This window comes from Electrophorus electricus, chromosome 14, assembly GCF_041902795.1.
Source record: "Electrophorus electricus isolate QZ-2024a chromosome 14, ASM4190279v1, whole genome shotgun sequence".
Lineage (NCBI taxonomy): Eukaryota > Metazoa > Chordata > Actinopteri > Gymnotiformes > Gymnotidae > Electrophorus > Electrophorus electricus.
Window position 1 is genome coordinate 6,291,873 of NC_137510.1, and position 18,817 is coordinate 6,310,689.

At 39.9% G+C, this 18,817-nt stretch overlaps 2 protein-coding genes and 1 long non-coding RNA gene across 3 annotated transcripts; 1 reads left to right on the plus strand and 2 right to left on the minus strand.

The window, feature by feature from the left end:
• Positions 1-631: 631 nt before the first annotated feature.
• On the plus strand, positions 632-8,814 carry LOC118242185 (C-C chemokine receptor type 7-like). Its single transcript, XM_035531190.2, has 3 exons — positions 632-817; positions 5,855-5,925; positions 6,609-8,814. Exons 2-3 carry the CDS (start codon positions 5,859-5,861, stop codon positions 7,874-7,876), a joined length of 1,335 nt encoding a protein of 444 aa, XP_035387083.1. The 5' UTR covers positions 632-817; positions 5,855-5,858; the 3' UTR covers positions 7,877-8,814.
• A 187-nt stretch (positions 8,815-9,001) lies between these two features.
• Positions 9,002-14,910, minus strand: LOC145651249 (uncharacterized). Its single transcript, XR_014117082.1, has 3 exons — positions 14,841-14,910; positions 10,101-10,163; positions 9,002-9,607 (listed from the first exon to the last, which is right to left on the minus strand). It is a non-coding gene; the product is annotated as an uncharacterized LOC145651249 (long non-coding RNA).
• A 1,342-nt stretch (positions 14,911-16,252) lies between these two features.
• LOC118242149 (metallothionein-like) lies at positions 16,253-17,068 on the minus strand. The gene is made up of 3 exons (XM_081696795.1): positions 16,913-17,068; positions 16,680-16,745; positions 16,253-16,571 (listed from the first exon to the last, which is right to left on the minus strand). Exons 1-3 carry the CDS (start codon positions 16,935-16,937, stop codon positions 16,480-16,482), a joined length of 183 nt encoding a protein of 60 aa, XP_081552921.1. The 5' UTR covers positions 16,938-17,068; the 3' UTR covers positions 16,253-16,479.
• Positions 17,069-18,817: the final 1,749 nt, after the last annotated feature.

An 18,817-nucleotide genomic window follows, 5' to 3' on the forward strand; every position in this document is an offset into this window, starting at 1 on the left:
CCATTCTAACACACAGGGCTGAGAAAGAGAGAGGTATGCCTACTTGTAAACAAATTCTCTTTCAGACACACACACTCACACAGATTAAGAGACGGCTAACCACACTGATACATGCTATGGCGGATCTGAACAGATTTTGTAACCATCCACACATGCATATGCACCAACATAAACTTACAATGATGAATATGCAAAAAACAAAATGAATTCAAAACATTCAAGTTGGAAGACATGCCTCAGGTTAAGGAGAGGTCATTTCTATAGCACTAAACCCAGTGTGACCCCACAGCATACACCCTGTCAACAGTATGCCAACCACAGGCACAAAAAGCCACCTGCACAGAAACCGTGGTAAACCCAGTGCAACCTCTTTCTGGCCTGAGCACCCACCCAGTATCATGAACCCGTAACCAAAATGTTCATCCTGTTTCACATTTGCATAGCATATTCAGGGCATTATTCAGTGTCACAGCATTTCAACGTGTACAACCCCTGCCCCTGAGGTAAAGAACTTTGACTTAAACTCATGAACCTACAATCCCCAACTCAGATGCCACCTCCAAAAAAAAAAAACAAGTAACAGAAAAACAACACCCTTGCAAAAAGAAGCTGCTTCTCATGGTTAAATCAGCTTGTGGTCAGGGTGTTTTTGATTTTGGTTTCATGCTAGGCCAGCTGTGATAGGATGAGAAAAACAGCATGCCACATATATCTTATGTACATTTCGGGTAGAGAGACCAGACAATCAAAAACAGCGCATGCACTGAATAACCTTGGCACTGCTACTGCAAAAATCTACCAACTACTGTACACAGAGGTGAGTCACACCAGTCTCCCAAGAAACTGTTTTATGTAATATTATATATGAAATATGATAAATGATATTATATGTAAACATGCATGTATGTAATATTTTATATAAAACTATCTATTACTAAATTGTCTGAAAAGTAATGAACGTTTTTGTACACATTCACAGTAAACATGATGTATATTTTATTGACTGCATGTTGGCAGCAAACTTAAATGTTAGGTAAACATAACTATATAGCACAACGTGTAATCTGAAAAATAAATGCTTTGACCAGCAACTTGTGTTTCTGTGGACAGATTCCCTGGATACAATTTTAGTCGTTTGTTTAAAATATATGCAAAAAGGTGTACAAAGTCTAGATAGTAGCAGAGCTTTATTGATTAATGTTTGATTATTAATGACCTATATTGAAAACCATTCAATGGTGCATGCAGGTGCATGTGCTTCAACTCATAAAGAAACTGATAAATTAAGCAAAGTTGCATTAGTGTCGAAAACTAATGCGACAGAATAGATGAAAAAATCACACAAATCACAGACACGAATCAATGGACATAACGGCGACTGTAAATATTCGTTCGGTGACTGTGAATGTTTATGGTTAAGATAATGTTTAATATTTAGTGTAACAGCACTAGTGTAACAGCACTAGATATGCATGTTGTAACATTACTGAGTAATAATAGTACATTACAGTCCAATATAAAGAAACTGAATCTCCTCCTCCAAGCTTAGCTGTCAATGGTTTGCTTGTCGAATGTAAATGTAAATTTAAAATGAAATCATAAATGTAAATTCAAATTAGCGAGCACAGAAAAATACATTTGATCCTTTGACCAACAATCGAGCCATTCATCTTTATTTGTTACCGTCGGTAGTTCCAGGCGGTTGTTTCTGCGGATGCTACACAAACAGGTTCCTCACTGCTAGAAGTGACGTTAAAGCTAGCTTGCTGCTCCTGGGCCTGCATTTAGTTCTGGATCTAGTTGAAGCTCTGTTGTGTGACCTACGCTTTGTCTTTGTGCACTTTTGGAGCCATCGTTATTTAGCCTTAGAGTCTTAGAGAACGGGAACAGGTGATCCGCACGTAGTGCTGCCTGGGTAATTAGTTTTTATATTCCTGATATGGCGGGGGCAGAGAAGAGTACGGGCAGTTGGTGAAAAGTGCCGAAACGCAACGAAAGGTCACGGTACGCGAACGAACAAAATGTAGAAGTGCTGGTACTGCGTATCCGTGAGTACCGGCCCCCTTCAAGCACTGTATACGTGGCTCGATTACTGCTGATTAACATTTTACTCTTAGGAAAGTTGATCATTCTCATTTTCAGTTCAATTAATTAAATTATAACTGAATCTACAATGTAATTTATTACTGTGTGCTCAAAAGGTCTGTGGTCATAAACCTTGTGCTCATAAATAAAAGCATATTTTTATTTTGCGCTTCAGGTGTTTTGGGTACTAAAAGAAAACCCCGTAAATAAGCAAGCAAGCAAACAAAGAAAGAAACAAACAACAACGATATTAATGGGATAATAATAATAATGATAATAACAATAATAATAAAGACATTTTATGGAATTAATCACCTGACAAAATCCAAAGCACACATTTAAAGAATAAGTCTGGTATTGGTATGTGTTTGGGTTTTACCCAGACACTTATTTCAGCAAATGGTGCTTTATTTATTTAATGTTATATACAACAACTAATCTTTCCAGGAGACTTAAAATGTTAACATTTCGTGACTGTTTAACCGTACAAAGGAAAAAAAAAAACAGGCAAACCAACCACCTAAGAACTAAATACATGTATGTAGTCTAAACCTATAAGTCTCTCGCTTTTGTAATGTTCACGGTTTCGTGTTTATGTTCATTTCTTGTTTTACGTGTGAGTGCCGCTGTCTTCATGTAACAATAAATGTTCGTCCTCGTCGCTGGAGCCTGTGCGTCCTGTACCTCACCCTTCGGCACTCGGGCCACACACGTTACAAAGCCCGTATTAACTTCCTTTGATCTGAGTAATTTATTTGTTTAGAGGTCTATTTTAATACAATATAATTTAATATGAAATTTATATTAATAGAATAGAATAGAATGGAATGTAAATTAGTAGTCTGAGGCATTATTCCAGTAGTTTATGCGCATTCATACCTACGTGAGCACCTTCTAAGCAGTTTGGCTGTATTTGATGCTGGTAGTAACACCACCGCTGTCAGTAAAGCAGTTTACTTTTGCAGGTTTGCTATCGAGTTAGTCTTTAAAAATGGTATTGTATTGTTCAGCATATTAAAATCAAATATAACAGATTCCAACAGTAAAAAATCCGATTTGCTATAAACTAGTGTGTTTGTTCTCATAGATGCGATATGTTTTTGATTATCTAGCCTACTACCTGGGATAGCATCCAATCTGAAAGCCTCTCTACTCTAACTCGTTTAAGTTAATAATTTAACTGTTCAATACCTCGCAATCATATTTTGGCAAAGTTTAAGAATTTAATGGAAAGCAGCTTTAATTTCCAACAATTTTCCGCAATCTAAGCAATCTAAATTCGTAAGCGAATTTACCTTTCACGCTACAGATGTGGTCCCGTCGGCGATGTATTAGCCTCTGTACACTCCAAGGGAATGCAAATATCCAAAGGAGACGACGTAGTATGGTTGGTGTATTTCTCAACAAAAATAACACTGTTAGACGTGAAACTGTTCTTAAAGTTCTGTCGCACGCAATGATGACTGATTTCTGAAGCTATAAGTCATCTCACTGGACACGTCATTTAAAGCAACGGAGCGGTGGCACGCGATGTGTCTCCTTATGAATAAACCTTCTTACCAAGAGTGTTCAAAGAGTTCCATGTTATGTCTATTTTCGTGTAATTGTAAACCGCAAAACATGTCTAAGAATCACGATAACGATTAACCGTGGTGAGTGTTACCACCATTTTTTTTGGATTAGTGTTTTTAATTCTTACAACACTTCTTTTTTATTTTATTTTATTTCATTTTATTTTATACATCTGTATACTATAGTGGTATCGTTTGCTTTAGACATAATAACGCTGTAAGACTGAATACCCGTTTTAAATATAGTTGAATGGTCGAATCACCTTTAAAAAGAAGTTTTACAGACATGCAGATTGAGAGATTGGAAAAAAGAAGAAAAGATAAGACCTTCTTGTATACTCTAGTAGTATGATACATCTGCATCACAGAACAGAACTGCATCACAGAACAGATGCAGATACTGAGATCATAGAACATACTTATATATATATATATATATATATATATATATATATATATATATATATATATATATATATATATATATATATATATATATTCAGTTCCAGATGAAAAAAAAGTACCACGAATGTGAACAAAGATAACTGAAGAATACAGGCATAGATTGAATATGTAGATAACAACCCAACTTGGCACCAAGGCAAACAGCAGTATGTAATCTGGGCAGATCACAGAGCTCTAAGTGGATAAACAGTGTTATTATGTGACAGCCTATCTAAGTATGTCCACAAATCTAAATTCTGTAACGTATTTTTACACATTTTATGGGTTGTCAGGTCTTGCCTGCAAAGGCTTAGAAAACACTGCTTTTCTCATGGAGGTTTTGGGTTTGAACCTCTTCTGGGTAAGTGCTCTATGCTATACCAATAATAGACACTATATACACTTACCTCTAAAATAGTTAATTGAAGTGAACCAACAAAGAAGAACTTACTAGAATAAATTATGTTTACAATTTCAAAATGATATTCCCTATTTTAAACTATATTTATTAGTTTGTTGGACAGTTTCGCCATCCAAGCCACAGTTACAAAGGACAGATGGTTTCACGGCTTGGGCAGCGCCCAGCCAAAGAGACATGCCCTCACACACACACATGCATACACATTGCTCCAGTTTGCAGCCAATCCCCCTAATCTCAATCATTTAGTTTATTACCTGTTATCATGCACACCTACTTCTTGTTTCACTTTCATTTAACCCACAGTATTTCAGTCCACAGTTACATGTCTCCAGTGCTTTACATTGCACATAATAATAAATAAACCACCCAAACGCTGAAAGGGTTGCTAAGGGCTTGATTTATTACTGTTTGTTTTTTGAGCCTTTTGCTTTGTTTTGTGAGCATCAATAAAGATACTCTACCACACTCAAGCCTTAAGATGTCACAGATGGCACAACTGAAACAACTGAATGGTACTTTTGTACATGTATATTGAAAAATGGTCATTGGGTATCTGATGCAGTCTGCTGAGCAATAACGTGACTACACTTTTAACAGCTCCTAGCTATGGTTTTAACACATTTCTCAAAGGAGAAGTGGGGAGAACTTTGACATTCTCTGTAAGCATTATTACACTCGCTGACACATTTTGCCAGTTTTCTTGTTTACATAGAATGTCTTGATAGACTGGATATGAGTTACTCTATCTTCAACGCCTCATGATTTTACAGGTAGCATTTTAGCCAAGATCTCAGGTATAATAGTTTAAACAGAAGACTAATAAGAAAGGATGTATCGGATTTATAGTCTATACCACGTTTTTTAGTTTGAAAGGGCTTTTATCGTGTATTGGCAATACCTCTCAGCCTACACCAATTTGTACCCCGCTATTGAACTTAGATCATCATGGGTACGTCAATAATCAAAAGATCGTCTAGCCTGGAAGAGCTTTGACAACTGTCTCACTTCAGATATATGTCAGAAGAGCTGGTGCTTTGACAAAGGTAGAGAGGAATATTAGGTAGAGAGGACTTGTATTACCCAATATTACCCATTAGCTGTGATGCACACTGTCATTATTTCAATATAGTTAAAGGCTCCTGGAATGCTTTGAGAGTTTTCTTTCCTACTGAGAATGTGATGGAAGAATGATGCTGTTCCACATTTAAAAATGTACTGGAAACCCCTCTGGAGGTCCACTAATTTGGACCATTCCACATCATGACATAGATCACCTTGTGAACTTCACATGTAACTAATTCATATCTGATTCTCTCTTTCTTTCTCTAAGCAGAGCAATGACAAGCTACAGAAACTCTACGATCCATACCGATGGCAAGTTCCCCAATGATGACAGTTCCACAGGTGATACACAGAGTGACATCATCTGTCTAGGCAGTTTATGGTCAGCAGGGAGTAGTAGTTAATCATCAGTTACTTATTTTTTTCACATTTAAGTAAAACTTTTAACATTACTTGTTTTTGTATGCTATTTATTTATCCCAATATTCATACATACCATGCAGAATAACAGTGTAATCTTTTATGTGTACAATCTGTAGCACAGTATTTGAAGCATGCCCTGAATTATAGTTACAACACGATGCCCGATGACATGATTTAACATTTGCCATTGGAGTTTAATCAGTAAATAGTAAACAGTAAAAATATTAAGGGAACATATTACATTATGTTCATTTGTCTTAATACACTCCTCCACAAAATGTGACACATATATTCCTTGTAGGTGTTGCAATTCACAGCACATAACTGATACCTGGTCTTTGTAACAGTTTAGGCTCCATCTGTACATTTGAGATACATATTCATCTTTATGGTACATGTTTCCCAGTAGCAGATTATCTGAACCATGCTGGGAGTCTTAAGCATCCCAGTACAATGGTCCTTATCCTCTGCCTAGTTGCCCTCCAAGCACTGCAGCATCAGGGCTAGTCATCATTTTAGGATGTCAAGGGTATATTATATATACCTCCTCTACCATTGTCTCTGCCCTAAAGTGATTCTAAAAATGTATCACTGTGATACAGGATTTCTGGCCTTGCTCATTACGACAGATGACTTCTCTGGTGATTACACGTATATTTCAAATTCTACGGACGATCTGAATCTGATTGAGATGTGTGAACCCAGCAATAAGCAGGAGGTGACCAATGTGGCCATCCAGGTTGCCCTTTTCTTCATCATCTTCTTCCTCGGTGTAACCGGCAACGGACTGGTCATTGCCACTTTCGGCCAGTACCGCCGCCTGCGTCTGTGCTGCATGACCGACGTCTTCCTCTTCCACCTAGCACTGTCTGACTTGCTGCTCCTGTTGACCCTGCCGCTACGCACAGGTGAGGCCCTCGCTGGCGGCTGGTTCTTTGGAGAGGGTCTGTGCAAGCTGAACCATGGCGTGCACGCGATCAACACATACAGCGGCCTGCTGCTGCTGGCGTGCATCAGTGCGGACCGCTACCTAGTGGTGGTCCGCGCGCGGGCGGCACAGAAGCTGCGGCCGGCCATGCTGTGCTACGGTGGGCTGTGTGCCATTGCTGTGGCGATCGCCTCAGTGCTGCTGAGCCTGCCGGAGCTCATCTTCTCCTCTGTGAAGCAGGAAGCTGGCAACGTGGCGCAACGCTGTGGCATGAACATCTGGATGGAGGCCGACAGTGGCTGGGTGAAGAAGTTGGCAAATGTGGCTAAGATTGTGGGCTTCTGTGTGCCCTGCGTGGCCATGCTGGTGTTTTACGGTGCCATCGGGCATGTGCTCCTGCAGGGTAAGGCCAAATGCTGGCGCAGACAGAGGACACTGCGTCTCATGTTGGCATTGGTGCTGCTCTTCCTGCTCTTCCAGCTGCCATACACCCTGGTGCTGTCTTTCCGAGTGTTTATAGCTATGAGTACTTGCGACGAGTGGGGCAGGGCCCACCTGAGCGAGGACGTTACCCGCAGCCTGGCATACGTGCGTTGCTGTCTCAACCCTGTGCTCTATGCCTTCGTGGCCGTGCGCTTCCGTAATGATGTGCTGAGGTTGCTGCAGGACAGGGGATGTATGTGTGCATATCTCTCACATCTGTTGCCACATCCAGAGCCTGGAGGTATGACCACACCTCCTCCCACAACTCTCACAGCTGTCTCCTCTGTTCACGGACCCCCTAAAAGCCCACCTGTCACCGCCTCACCCCTCATGCCACAGGATAACAGCAAAGAATCAGGCCTGCCCAACTTGCTTTTCTGTCCCCAATCCATACAAAGACACTGCGCTCGTGAGCTGCGGACAGCAATGATTCTGCCTACACCTGCCAGCAAATTTTAGATTAGTACCACCTGCAGTTGATTTATGAATTGCATCACTGTCAAATGTGTTTCCTCGGCAGAATTTATGCATGCCTTCTTCTTGCATATGTGCATTTTTACTGTACCTTTCCTGACTGTATGTTCTGTCTTGCTTTAGATTGATTTAAATGTGTAAAAGATTTAAATGAGTCACCTGACATTATCAAGATGCGAGACCACAGCAAGACCACAGTGAATTTGCCACACATAAAAGTCATACCCATAATGTAAAATTCATCTGAAATGGTTGTAATTTTTGAAGATATTTGTTTTGGGAATTTCATTTTAAAAACAAATGTCTGATTTGTTTTCCCATTATACTGTACAAAACCTTTTTCTAAAAAAAAAACAAAAAAACAAAAACTTTGAAATTTTAATATGTGACTCAATAACTGATGTACAGCCGTTCAATTCATTTTTATCAGGAGTAATATTCATTTTGGAGCTGACTGTAATTACTGCGCTATAAATAAAAAAGATTTATTTAATCTTCATTTTAATAAGACAGCAGCTCTTGTGAAATAGTTCCCTAAAGAAATGTTTCATAAAGCTGAGATTCTTGTGTGTCTGGTTTGTATTTGGAAAACCATTGTTGATGAGGGGAACCACGCTCAGCCCTGCACTGCCACACCTACTTCTAGTACACACCTCCGATCTGATTCGCCAGAGTACTAGTACATACCTCCGATCTGATTCGCCAGAGTACATACCTGATCATCGTTCTCCTCATCATTGCCCCCCTACTTAAGCTCCCCTCCCTCGCATTCATGTCGCAAAGTATTGCCAACTCAATTCCAGATTCGAGCATACCTCGTCTCCTGCCTGATGCCTGGACACCGTGTTATCGACCTTAGAACAACCTGACTACGAATACCTGCCTGACCCCACTGATCTGTTTGATTTAAAAAATAAAACCTCTTGCGATTGGATCCTCTTCGTTTGTGTGTGCAATCTTTACAGTCAGTTCCCTATTACAGTAAATAACACTGAAAACAGAATTGAAATTCTTACTGTTAAGCAATTCTGAATTAAGGGTTAGACTGTAAGGAGGAGGCTTTAAGGAGGATGCGGGGACGAGTAGCGTGGAACACCAACACACGTTTATTTGACATTCAGACACGCACACTAACAGAAGCGAAAACCGTAAAGGACAGACCTTTATACATATGATAATGACACAATAAGGAGCAGGTGTGAGACACAAGGAGGCCATGGCCACATTGACAAACACACATAGACACGCACGGAGACGTTTGGGGGGAGAGGGGCCATACCGTGACATAGACATATATAACCCCCTCCTGAACAGGCTGGTTTTCAGTATTGCCCGTTTCCCACAGATACAGTGTGTTGCAATCTTTAATCACTTAATTAATTTTAACTTAAATAGTCTCTTTTTTTAATGCCAGGCACACATCTCCCACCCCCAAAAATGTTCAAGGGAATGGAAGGGCTACTTAAAAGGAGCTTGAAACAAGGAACAGGTGAAACACATTAGAACAGGGCTGAGGATGGGAGTGTGACAGGTGAAACACATTAGGGTAGGGCTCAGGATGGAAGTGTTGGTCCAGGGTTCATAGTGCAGGATGACTGCCCGTGGCGATCACCGCCCGTGGAACTCTTAAATGATGTCTCAGGCAGGGATCCAGGATGGATTCACAGTGAACAGAGGTCATTTATCTACTATTTCAGTTAAAGGCGTAGAAACGGCCTGTTTAAAAGGTTGGAAAGAGAAGTTGGAAAATGAATTATGACTGGAACATAAAACCACACAAACATTGTAAGTGGACATCAAGGAAGAATATAAAATCAAGGAAAAATGTAGGATATAGACGATATAAATAAATAATTTAAAGAAAGAAATCACATTACATAATCACATCATTACACCATCTTAATAAATCTCGCTCCTCTCAGTGTACGAGTCTGCCTCAGGATCTCTCCACATTACAGAAAGACCAGTTTACCATGAACGCAGAAAGAGAGAGGGCCTCTGTTAGCTAATGCTCTTCAGGGCAGTGGTAGCTCAGCAGTTAAGGTACTTGACTTATAATCAGAAGGTTGCTGGTTAAAGCCCCACCACGGCCCCCCAACTGTTGGGCCACTGAGCAAGGCCCTTAACCCTCAATTGCTCAAGTTGTACTCAGTCATAATTGTAAGCAGCTTTACATAAAGGTGTCAGGTAAATGGGACAAAATACTAGCCTTTTCCACACACTCCGAGTATGCTGCGTCTCAGCACCACCAGAGGCTGCAAATCCCCTGCCACTGCAGATATAAGGGCGTCTTGTCAGTCATAGAAAACTCTGCAAGTACTTTCATTTTCAGCTGCTTTTTGTGATGAGACTGCAGGTAAACACTATCTGAGTGTTTTTATCAACACTGGAGGAAGGAGCGACCTGAAGCACAAGACGTGAGTAGGTGGAGTGAATGTACAGATAATCTTTGGTATGATACTTGGTGTGCTCTCAACTGCAAGCTTCCTATAGCTCACATGAGGCTTGGGAGCTGCCGAGTTGCTTCTGTGCCTGTGTTTTCCTCCAGGGTCACCGCACTTGTACCAGTGGCTGTCCTGCAAGCCACTTTGCAAGTTTGTGTTCCCAGCATTGAAGATGCCACCCAGCGAGTTCCTGTTCCCAGCATTAAAGATGCCACTCTACTTGTTACCGGGTCTGTTCCTTGTTTTTGCCTTCACATATGATTTAGTTTTTGCCCCTGTTGTGGTGTCTGATCCTGTGCCTGTTTCTGTGCCCATTCCAGTTCCTTGGTCTCCGTTTGTTCCTGTTTCTGTGCCCATCCGTGTATCTGTGCCTGTTTTTGTTCCTGTCCCATTGTCCTGGCCCAGTCTGTATGGTATTTTTATTTTGCTCATAATTTTGTGTGTGCGGTTTGACATTTCTCATCTTTTGCTGTGTGTCCACATCCTCCCTTTTGTCACCTTCAGTCTGTTGCTATTCAGTGTCCTGTTCCCGCTCCTGCGTTTGTGTCTGTTCCTGGTTGTTGTGCCTGCTCCTGTTGACCCGATTTGTCTGTTTCTGCATCTGTTTTCTTGTCTGCTCCTGTAGTGTCTCCGGTCTCTGTCTCTTCTGCTCCTGTACCTGCTCCTCGTTGTGTCCTATGTTCTGCTCATGTTTCCGATCTGTCTGTTCCTGTGTCTCATCCAGTTTCCATTCCTGCTCCTTTTCTTGCCCAGTTGTTTCTGTCTGTGTCTAGTCTTGGGGCTTGCTGTCATGATTGGCCCTCCCTAGCATCCTAGCTCATGTCTTTGTTTTGGCTGCATTCCTTAATTTCATCTCCTACCGTTCCTGTTCTGGTGCTCGTTTTGGTTTTCACAAGTTATCACCTGTTCCTTGTAAGCCCTCATCAGTCCGTTTATTTAAACCCTGTGTCTTTCCCTGCCCTGTTAGTTGCAATCCATGCCTGTTATATTGTGATTCCATGCCTCTATCATGTTTCTGCTGCCTGTTATTGTTATGCATGCCTCTGTAGTTGGATGTATTAAGCTCCGTCATGTTTACTCTTCCCATGATTCTTAACCTGTTCATGTAGTTTGTGTTTTGTATTGTAGCCCATTTCCCTATTCTGTTATTGCGTGTTTGTCTCCTGTAGCATTGAGCGGTAAGGAGGCGGATGCATGTGCTGAGAGGAGCAAGATTTAATAGGGGCAAATCCAAAATCAGAGTCGTTTATACGGTCCAGGCTCACAGAGCCGACACGGAGAGTACTGAGAAACATTACAAAATAAAAACACACGAAGGCTAACTAGGGAAGCAGGCTAGGAACTAACGCTAGGGAACACTCAGGACTAGGAAACACGAAGGCTAAGAAACAAACACAGAGCACAAAGAAATAACCCTCAACCATTAACTCAAACCATGAAACAGCAAAACAAATAGTGAAAAGCCACGACCAAGGCACACAGCAGGGTTTAAATACATGAACTAGAAACGAGTGACAGGTGTACGCAATCAATGTGAGGACAAAACGAAACAATGGAACGGAACCCCACACAAGACATGGAAAACACGGAACATGGAAGGGACTGATCGTGACAACTCCTTTGTCTACTGTGTATTCCTGGACTCTCCATGTTGACTTACTGACCCTGGACCGTACTAACGACTCTGAATATGGATTTGCCCTTAATAAATCTCACTCTTCTCAGCGTATGCCTCCTCCTCGTGATTGCTCCACATTACAGCAACTTCATTATTTTCTCACCACTTTGCCAGGATCTCACTTTAATTTTGGAAAGTAGAAGTATGTATCACACAAAAAATAGGAAGAAATATTTACCTGTAAATTTCCTTTTTTTTTTTCTACAGCAAAATGGTTTGGGGCAGTAGAATATTAGTATTTCTGTTAGTGAGTGCTGATTGGTTGGTGAGATTACACTGGATTTATGACCATTTACAACACAAGTTTTATTTGGTGGCAACTACAGTTGGCAGCTACATGCCAGCCGGCTACTGCTAAGGCTACGGCTCTGTTCATAATAGCCTACTATAGACCGTATACTGCACTCAGTATACTGCATACGGGTCCCTGTAGTGGTATGCAGTATAGTACCTAGTATCTGCCACATGCAAACCATACTATGTAAATATATGAAGGTTCTGGGAAAGCTTTTCTGCCACCGTTACATCATGGGATACAGTACGCCCTGAAGATAGCTCTAGATTGCATAATGGAAAATTTTATTTTGGTCGCATATTGCATATGGCATACTGATTTAGGGCCCAATCAGTACGTGAATAGTATGTAGTAGGCTATTTCGAACACAGCCTTTGTTAATGTGACTACACGTGCAATGTTAAACATATGTTGCTACATCAGCAAATAAGGATTTAGGACATCAGATTATCATCATTTATTGAACAGCCAACATAAAATAATGATACATAAAATGTTACACAATATTAATTATGTGTATGGTCCATTAATATACAGGTTTTATTACAGTATTATTAGCTACAGGTTTGATTTGTGGCAAAGTGATGTGATATAGTGAAAACAGAACAGGATTAAGCAAGCGACTGATGGAAAGGCGCGTGCACAGAGCCCGCGTAATTAAGGAAAGGGGGAACCCCGTTCCTTATAAGCGCATGTATTTAAATGCGACGAATTGAGCGGTATTGCACATATGTGATGGTAACCATGTTAAATGTTAGTGAAGCCCTTTTGTGCCTAAACTCAGAACCAGATTCTCCACTCGGTGTGTCATAGTTTTTAAATTTTATTAAAGTTGTCTGCGCTGGTACTGGTGGCCTTGCTTTTTAAAGTAGACCTAAGGTGGTGTGTGTTAGGTAGCTAACTAAATCATCAGACATTAACTATTTGGGATCAAAATCCCAAAAATTATATTAATATATCGCCTCTCTGCAAATTCTCTTCTCCATCGTCTCTACATGTATTTGCACAACTTGCATGTGGAATGACTACATACCACGTACCTGTTTCTTAAATACTTCTGTTGTGTTAACAAGGCAGGTGTCTGCAAAATCAGCCGACACAAAATGGTGGCAAAACTGAAAATGACCTCAACTTCCTAATCAGGAATGCTGATGTGTTTCTGATCCAAAAATCTTTGCTCTCTGATCACAGCAGAGGCCGTTAAGTGATTTGCACTCACGAATCACTTGCAGAATCTTAAACTTGGGTTTAAAAAAGCTTTTAAAGTCAGCTGTCACGTCTGTAGCCTGCCTCAGGTGGACTACACTCCCCATAATCCCTCTGTCCGTTCCCGAACCCCAGTTTTAGTGTTACCTGTGTCTAGTTTCCTTTAATGTCTTTGTATAATTAAACCTACTTGTGTCTGCTGATTATTGCGAAGTCTCGCTCAGCATTTTCCCAGACTTTGTAAGCCATTCCTTTGTACTGACCTGGTTTTTGAGGTTTTGATCGGTTTTACTCGTTCTCCCTGTTTTTGCCCTTTGTCTTGCTCACTGTCGATTTTGTCAGCTTTATTGTTTGCCTACTAGCCCCGCTGGCTGAGTGCCTGAGGTTTTTCTTTTTTTTTTTTTTAATTGTATTTTACGAAAAATGTTAATGTTTGTTCATGTACATACTTTTGTAAATAAATTGGACAACAAAACTGATTGTGTCTGTTTTTATTCTTTCTCTAAAGTAAAACATAGGCATTTACAGATTTTTTTTTAATGGTTGCCATAAATACATAGAACCTGCATTACTTTTATCATTATAGACATGTGACTGTCTACGATCGAACTTGAAATGGCGTAACATTCATACCTGAACTGTAACTCTTCAAGCACGCCTTGAAGCTGTGCACAAAAACTTCCCTTGTCTTGCCCAGCAGGCATCGTTAGCTATTTTCAGTATGGTAACTACAAGCTTTCTGTGAATGTGGAAGTCAGAGCTTCTAACACACTTGAACATGTAAGCCAAAAACAAATGAATAAATAAGCGAAATTACTACACTAACCAAGAGTCAAGACTAAACCAATATTTTAAATTTAGAATTTCAGAAAATGCAACTGGAAAAAAAACAAAAAAAACAAAAAAAAAAAACGGAGAGTGAGGAAACTACTGAAGAACATGACACAGTGCGCCAGATCCTAAAAAGTAAATTAGTTGCATTAGGTTGCGTTCATTTATTGTGTTAATTTATTTGCGTGAAGTGCAAATGTCACCATTTGAATTTTTGTCTGCGCCCCGTACCGCTCTTTGTGCAAGAGACACCTGTCGCGATCACTGTCAGTATCAGCTTCCTTTTGTAAAGACTTTTGGTGCAATTTTAAATACGTCAAACCAACACTGTAGTAAAAGCGGCTTTGGCGCCCCGTAAGCAACTAATCAGGGCAAACAAACCAACCAAACGTTCCGAATTACAATTAGAATTCCAGATAGCTATCTAGTAATGCTTAGCTTACCATGATGTCAGACTATAGGTGAAATTGTTTATTATAATTATAAACCACATACCTTACTTTATTAGTGGATTTTGGCCCAAGACGTGTAGCCTGGTTAACGAACAGATGGAGGGTGAGTTGAGTCTAGCTGTGAGTCAAGCATGCTAGCAATGATTAAAGAAATAGGTGATGTATTCAAGACCTAATAATGTGAGTGTGCACTCGGAAAATATGTATCAGATTCTGTACTAAATCTGCTTTAAACATGTGGGAGACCTCCTCTATGGGAAAAAAACTGGTTCATTTCAGGACTACAGAGCAATTTGAGTCATCTTGTGTGAGCAGCACTTTGTAGAAAAATAATCACGCATCATACATGTTTGCTACCTTTTGGTGGTAAAAATAATTTATTGCTCCTTGAAAGTTGATCAGTGGGGCTGTAAGAAACCTGTGCTCTTGATATGTTACGAGCACTAGATGGCACCAAAATATCACAAATATATCAATATCATGATTCAGCCTATTTCATGGGTATGCAGTTTTGGGAAGCTGTTACACTGCAGTTTAGTTTTCAACTAATCTTACAATCTAACTCACCTAATATAACTCACCAAGGCCTTCAGTAGTGCCTCAATATTAGAGCTAGAAAAATGCATTATATAAGACCAATTTGAGATGTTAATTATAACATGCAATACTAATTTTTGTAATATTTTACTGTAAAAACTAAAACTGGGGTCAAGGTTGAGCTTAAGGTTATACCCTCCTGACTACCAGGGGGGAAAAAGTGTCTCCCAATTAATCTTTTTTAAAATTTCCCCAACTGTTTGGAAGGCAGTGAGCATACAGAAAACAAACACTGTAAAATTCTTTTTTTTCCCCTCCCCAAAATATGTCCATACAGTGGATATCTGAACACTATGAAACTAAATCATAAAACCTACTGTACAACTCACAGGAATACACATTCAGATGTCTCCAATCACCCCATGCTACATTAGTCATTCCAAAACTCTAATCCCACACAAAAGCATCAATAACTACAGACCAGGGGCAGTCACAACAGTAGTCATAAGGGGCAGCAACAAGCTGGAGTTGTGTGAATAATGACCTCTGCCTCTTTGCAACTGGACTACATCACGCCAATAGAGCAGTGGATGATGCAGCTTTTCTTTAGTCCCTCGAGTTCTCACATAAATGCAATACCTACATAGAGTTGCTTGTCCTAGACTACTGTTCGGTCTTTAATCTAGTTATGCCTACAAGTAACAGCATTTAGGATATCCAGTCTGCAAGATCTCAGGTGGTGGATGTGGACAGTGGAGTTTCTGATGGAATAATCAGCACTGGCCCTTCTCAGCCTCCAGTGCCTAGAGCAATACTTGGTCTGAAAAAGCCAACTAAGTAAAGAAAAGGAGAGTTTAAAGATCACCAGAGGTCCCTTGAAAGAAGTAAACCGAAATAACAGAATGCAGCAACACTGGAAATACTCAGATGTTTTATTGGCATTTCCACACAGGTTTAGTCATGCAACATTAATTGCAAAGGTTATGTTTAACAGAACTAGGAAAACTAGAGTGAAGATAACCAGAAGTAAATGACAGTTTTGACAAAAGGTTTGCCAGCCATTTGTTACTCCCGACAAGCCTCACTGCATGGGACAGTGGTTCTCTCACACACAGCTGCACTGTGTGTGAAACAAACGTGGATGTTCACTTGCAACAGCTAGAATCACAGGCCTCATCCTTGCACACACATCCAGAAGCACACTTGCTGCACCCAGGTGGACAGCAACAGCAGCAGCCTATGAATGAGAAAACAGCAGTATTGGTGAGAAGGTAATTATGGTCAAGGCTTATGCTTGTACTCCAAATGAAGATATTGTGAGCACATATAGATGAACTGAACATACTTTTCTGGCAAGTTGGACACTTGCAATTTTTGCATTTGCAGTTGACACCACACCTGCAAGTTCCAGCTGAAATGTTATGGAAAATAGGTTTAATAGAATGATTAATGAATCATTATTTCAGTTTAATTAAAAGAAATAGGATTAATCACAGATTTATCCCATAACATACCTAATCAGAGACTACAATAAACATGAGATTTAAAAAACAAGAGTAACATTCGATATTATCTTACTGCTGTTGCAATCACAGGGATCCATTTTTTTTTTCCAGTTGGTCTTTTCAGTTGTGGAGGAATCGGTTCTCTCGAGTCAAAGATAAATATAAACTATTTCTGCATGTGGTTAATTTATAAGGGTGTGGGGAAATTTGGCAACGGGTGCAAAATCACTGACTCCACCTCTACTTGCCTGCACACGGTTTACATTATTGAATTACAAAATTACACCGCCAATACTGAGTGCAAAGCCTAAAACAAGGACCAACTCTAACGCCTCTCACACACAAATCTTGGAATTTGTATTCACATTTACTACATCTTTTTTGAATTACCTTCAACAGAAGTAACGTGCAGACAAAAAGGAAAAAAGGAAAGCAAACGCGAGTCTCCAACTGGAATCTTTCATGAAAGTAACGAAAACGACACCAAACATAAAAGCGTGCTAACTACGGCAAAAATGAATGATAACAATAATAATAATAAAAAACGTAACATTGACAACAACAGTCATGAATACAAATCAAGATTAAAGAAAGCGTATCATAATGGGATAATAACCTCCAGGTGGTGTGACTGACCACTAATGGACGACACACACCACTTGACGTGGATTAACACAAATTAGTGAGAATCAGCACAGGAACAACATAAAGACAAGTCCGCGTGTAGCACCGCCGCTGAGCACAGTGACATGACGGATTTGATTGTTGACGTACTGTAATGGGCTTGGCTATAAAGAAAGGTTCTCTGAAGCAGTGCTAACTGTGAAATGAAATTAAACTATCAAATCCAACATTTCATGATATAATTTCAAAAGTTTCAAATCTGTGGTAATTATTACCTACCGCAACTTCTCATTGAATTTCATTTTTCATTATTACTTATTTTTTTCGGTTCTGTTTCTTTTTCTTACGCACTATTGTACTGTTTATTTTATTGATTTCTTATCTTAGATTCCACACTACCCTCTAATCTTATTTCCTATTGCAGACGGCACTTTGTGTGATCCACTTACGTCAGCGCCGTATAGTGAACAAGATCATGTGCTCTTAAACCGTGTGCACGGTTGATAGTTACAGGATAGGTTTTTCCAATCACTCCAGTTTGAATTAGCTTTGCGTTAACCGGTTTGACTGTTTGCTTCGAAAGGAGCCACCACTGACCGTAATACTATATAGTAGGGGTGGGACTTGATTAAAACAAATCTAATTAATTAGAAGCTTTGTAATTAATTAATCGAAATTAATCACATTTCAATATTTAACATGGGAAATGTTAATTTAAGTTTGGATGATGAATGAATCAATGAACATAAGCTTAAACTTCAAAATCTTGTTTATTTTCCCACCAGTCTACTACACAGACCAATAGATGAGTGCAGAAAACACAGTAAATACTTTTCAGAACGCTGGAAATTCTGACCAAAAATGCCAAAGTACTGATTGACTTCAACTGCTCCCATTATAAATAAAATAAAATAGATAAAATATTGTCTATCATCATCTAAAATGGTATTAAAAACATCCTCTGTATTGGCAGGGCTATGTTTGAAGTGACCCACTATCTTACGACACTGCTGGATTTTTTTTCGACATCGTCTTTCTGGACGGCAGTTCGTAACTTGCATCAGCTGACGCAATTTGCAGCGTGTCTTGTAACCCTTTATCTTCGACCACAGAGAGCGGTCTACAGTCCACAGCAATCCATCTCGCCAGTGAATTGGTCAATTTGTCTGACGTGGACTTTGACATGTGGTCGAGTGTTGACTGGCGACACTGTTTGCTCGTACTAGGAATACTATCACATTTAGCAGCTAAGTTAACATTACTGACCTACACGCTAGCCCCAACATGTTTTACGTTGAGGTGGTAGCAAACACCTTCCTGCATAAAGTGCAAATAACAACATTTTTGTTTGTAC

Bases quoted from the DNA above. Each gene is read 5' to 3' on its own strand.
- LOC118242185 (XM_035531190.2), top strand. From the start codon at position 5,859: ATGACAAGCTACAGAAACTCTACGATCCATACCGATGGCAAGTTCCCC. The intron at 5,926-6,608 runs GTGATACACAGA...ACTGTGATACAG, and splicing joins CAATGATGACAGTTCCACAG to GATTTCTGGCCTTGCTCATT.
- LOC118242149 (XM_081696795.1), bottom strand. From the start codon at position 16,937: ATGGATCCCTGTGATTGCAACAGCA. The intron at 16,746-16,912 runs GTAAGATAATAT...ATAACATTTCAG, and splicing joins TCCCTGTGATTGCAACAGCA to CTGGAACTTGCAGGTGTGGT. The intron at 16,572-16,679 runs GTATGTTCAGTT...TCTCATTCATAG, and splicing joins GTGTCCAACTTGCCAGAAAA to GCTGCTGCTGTTGCTGTCCA.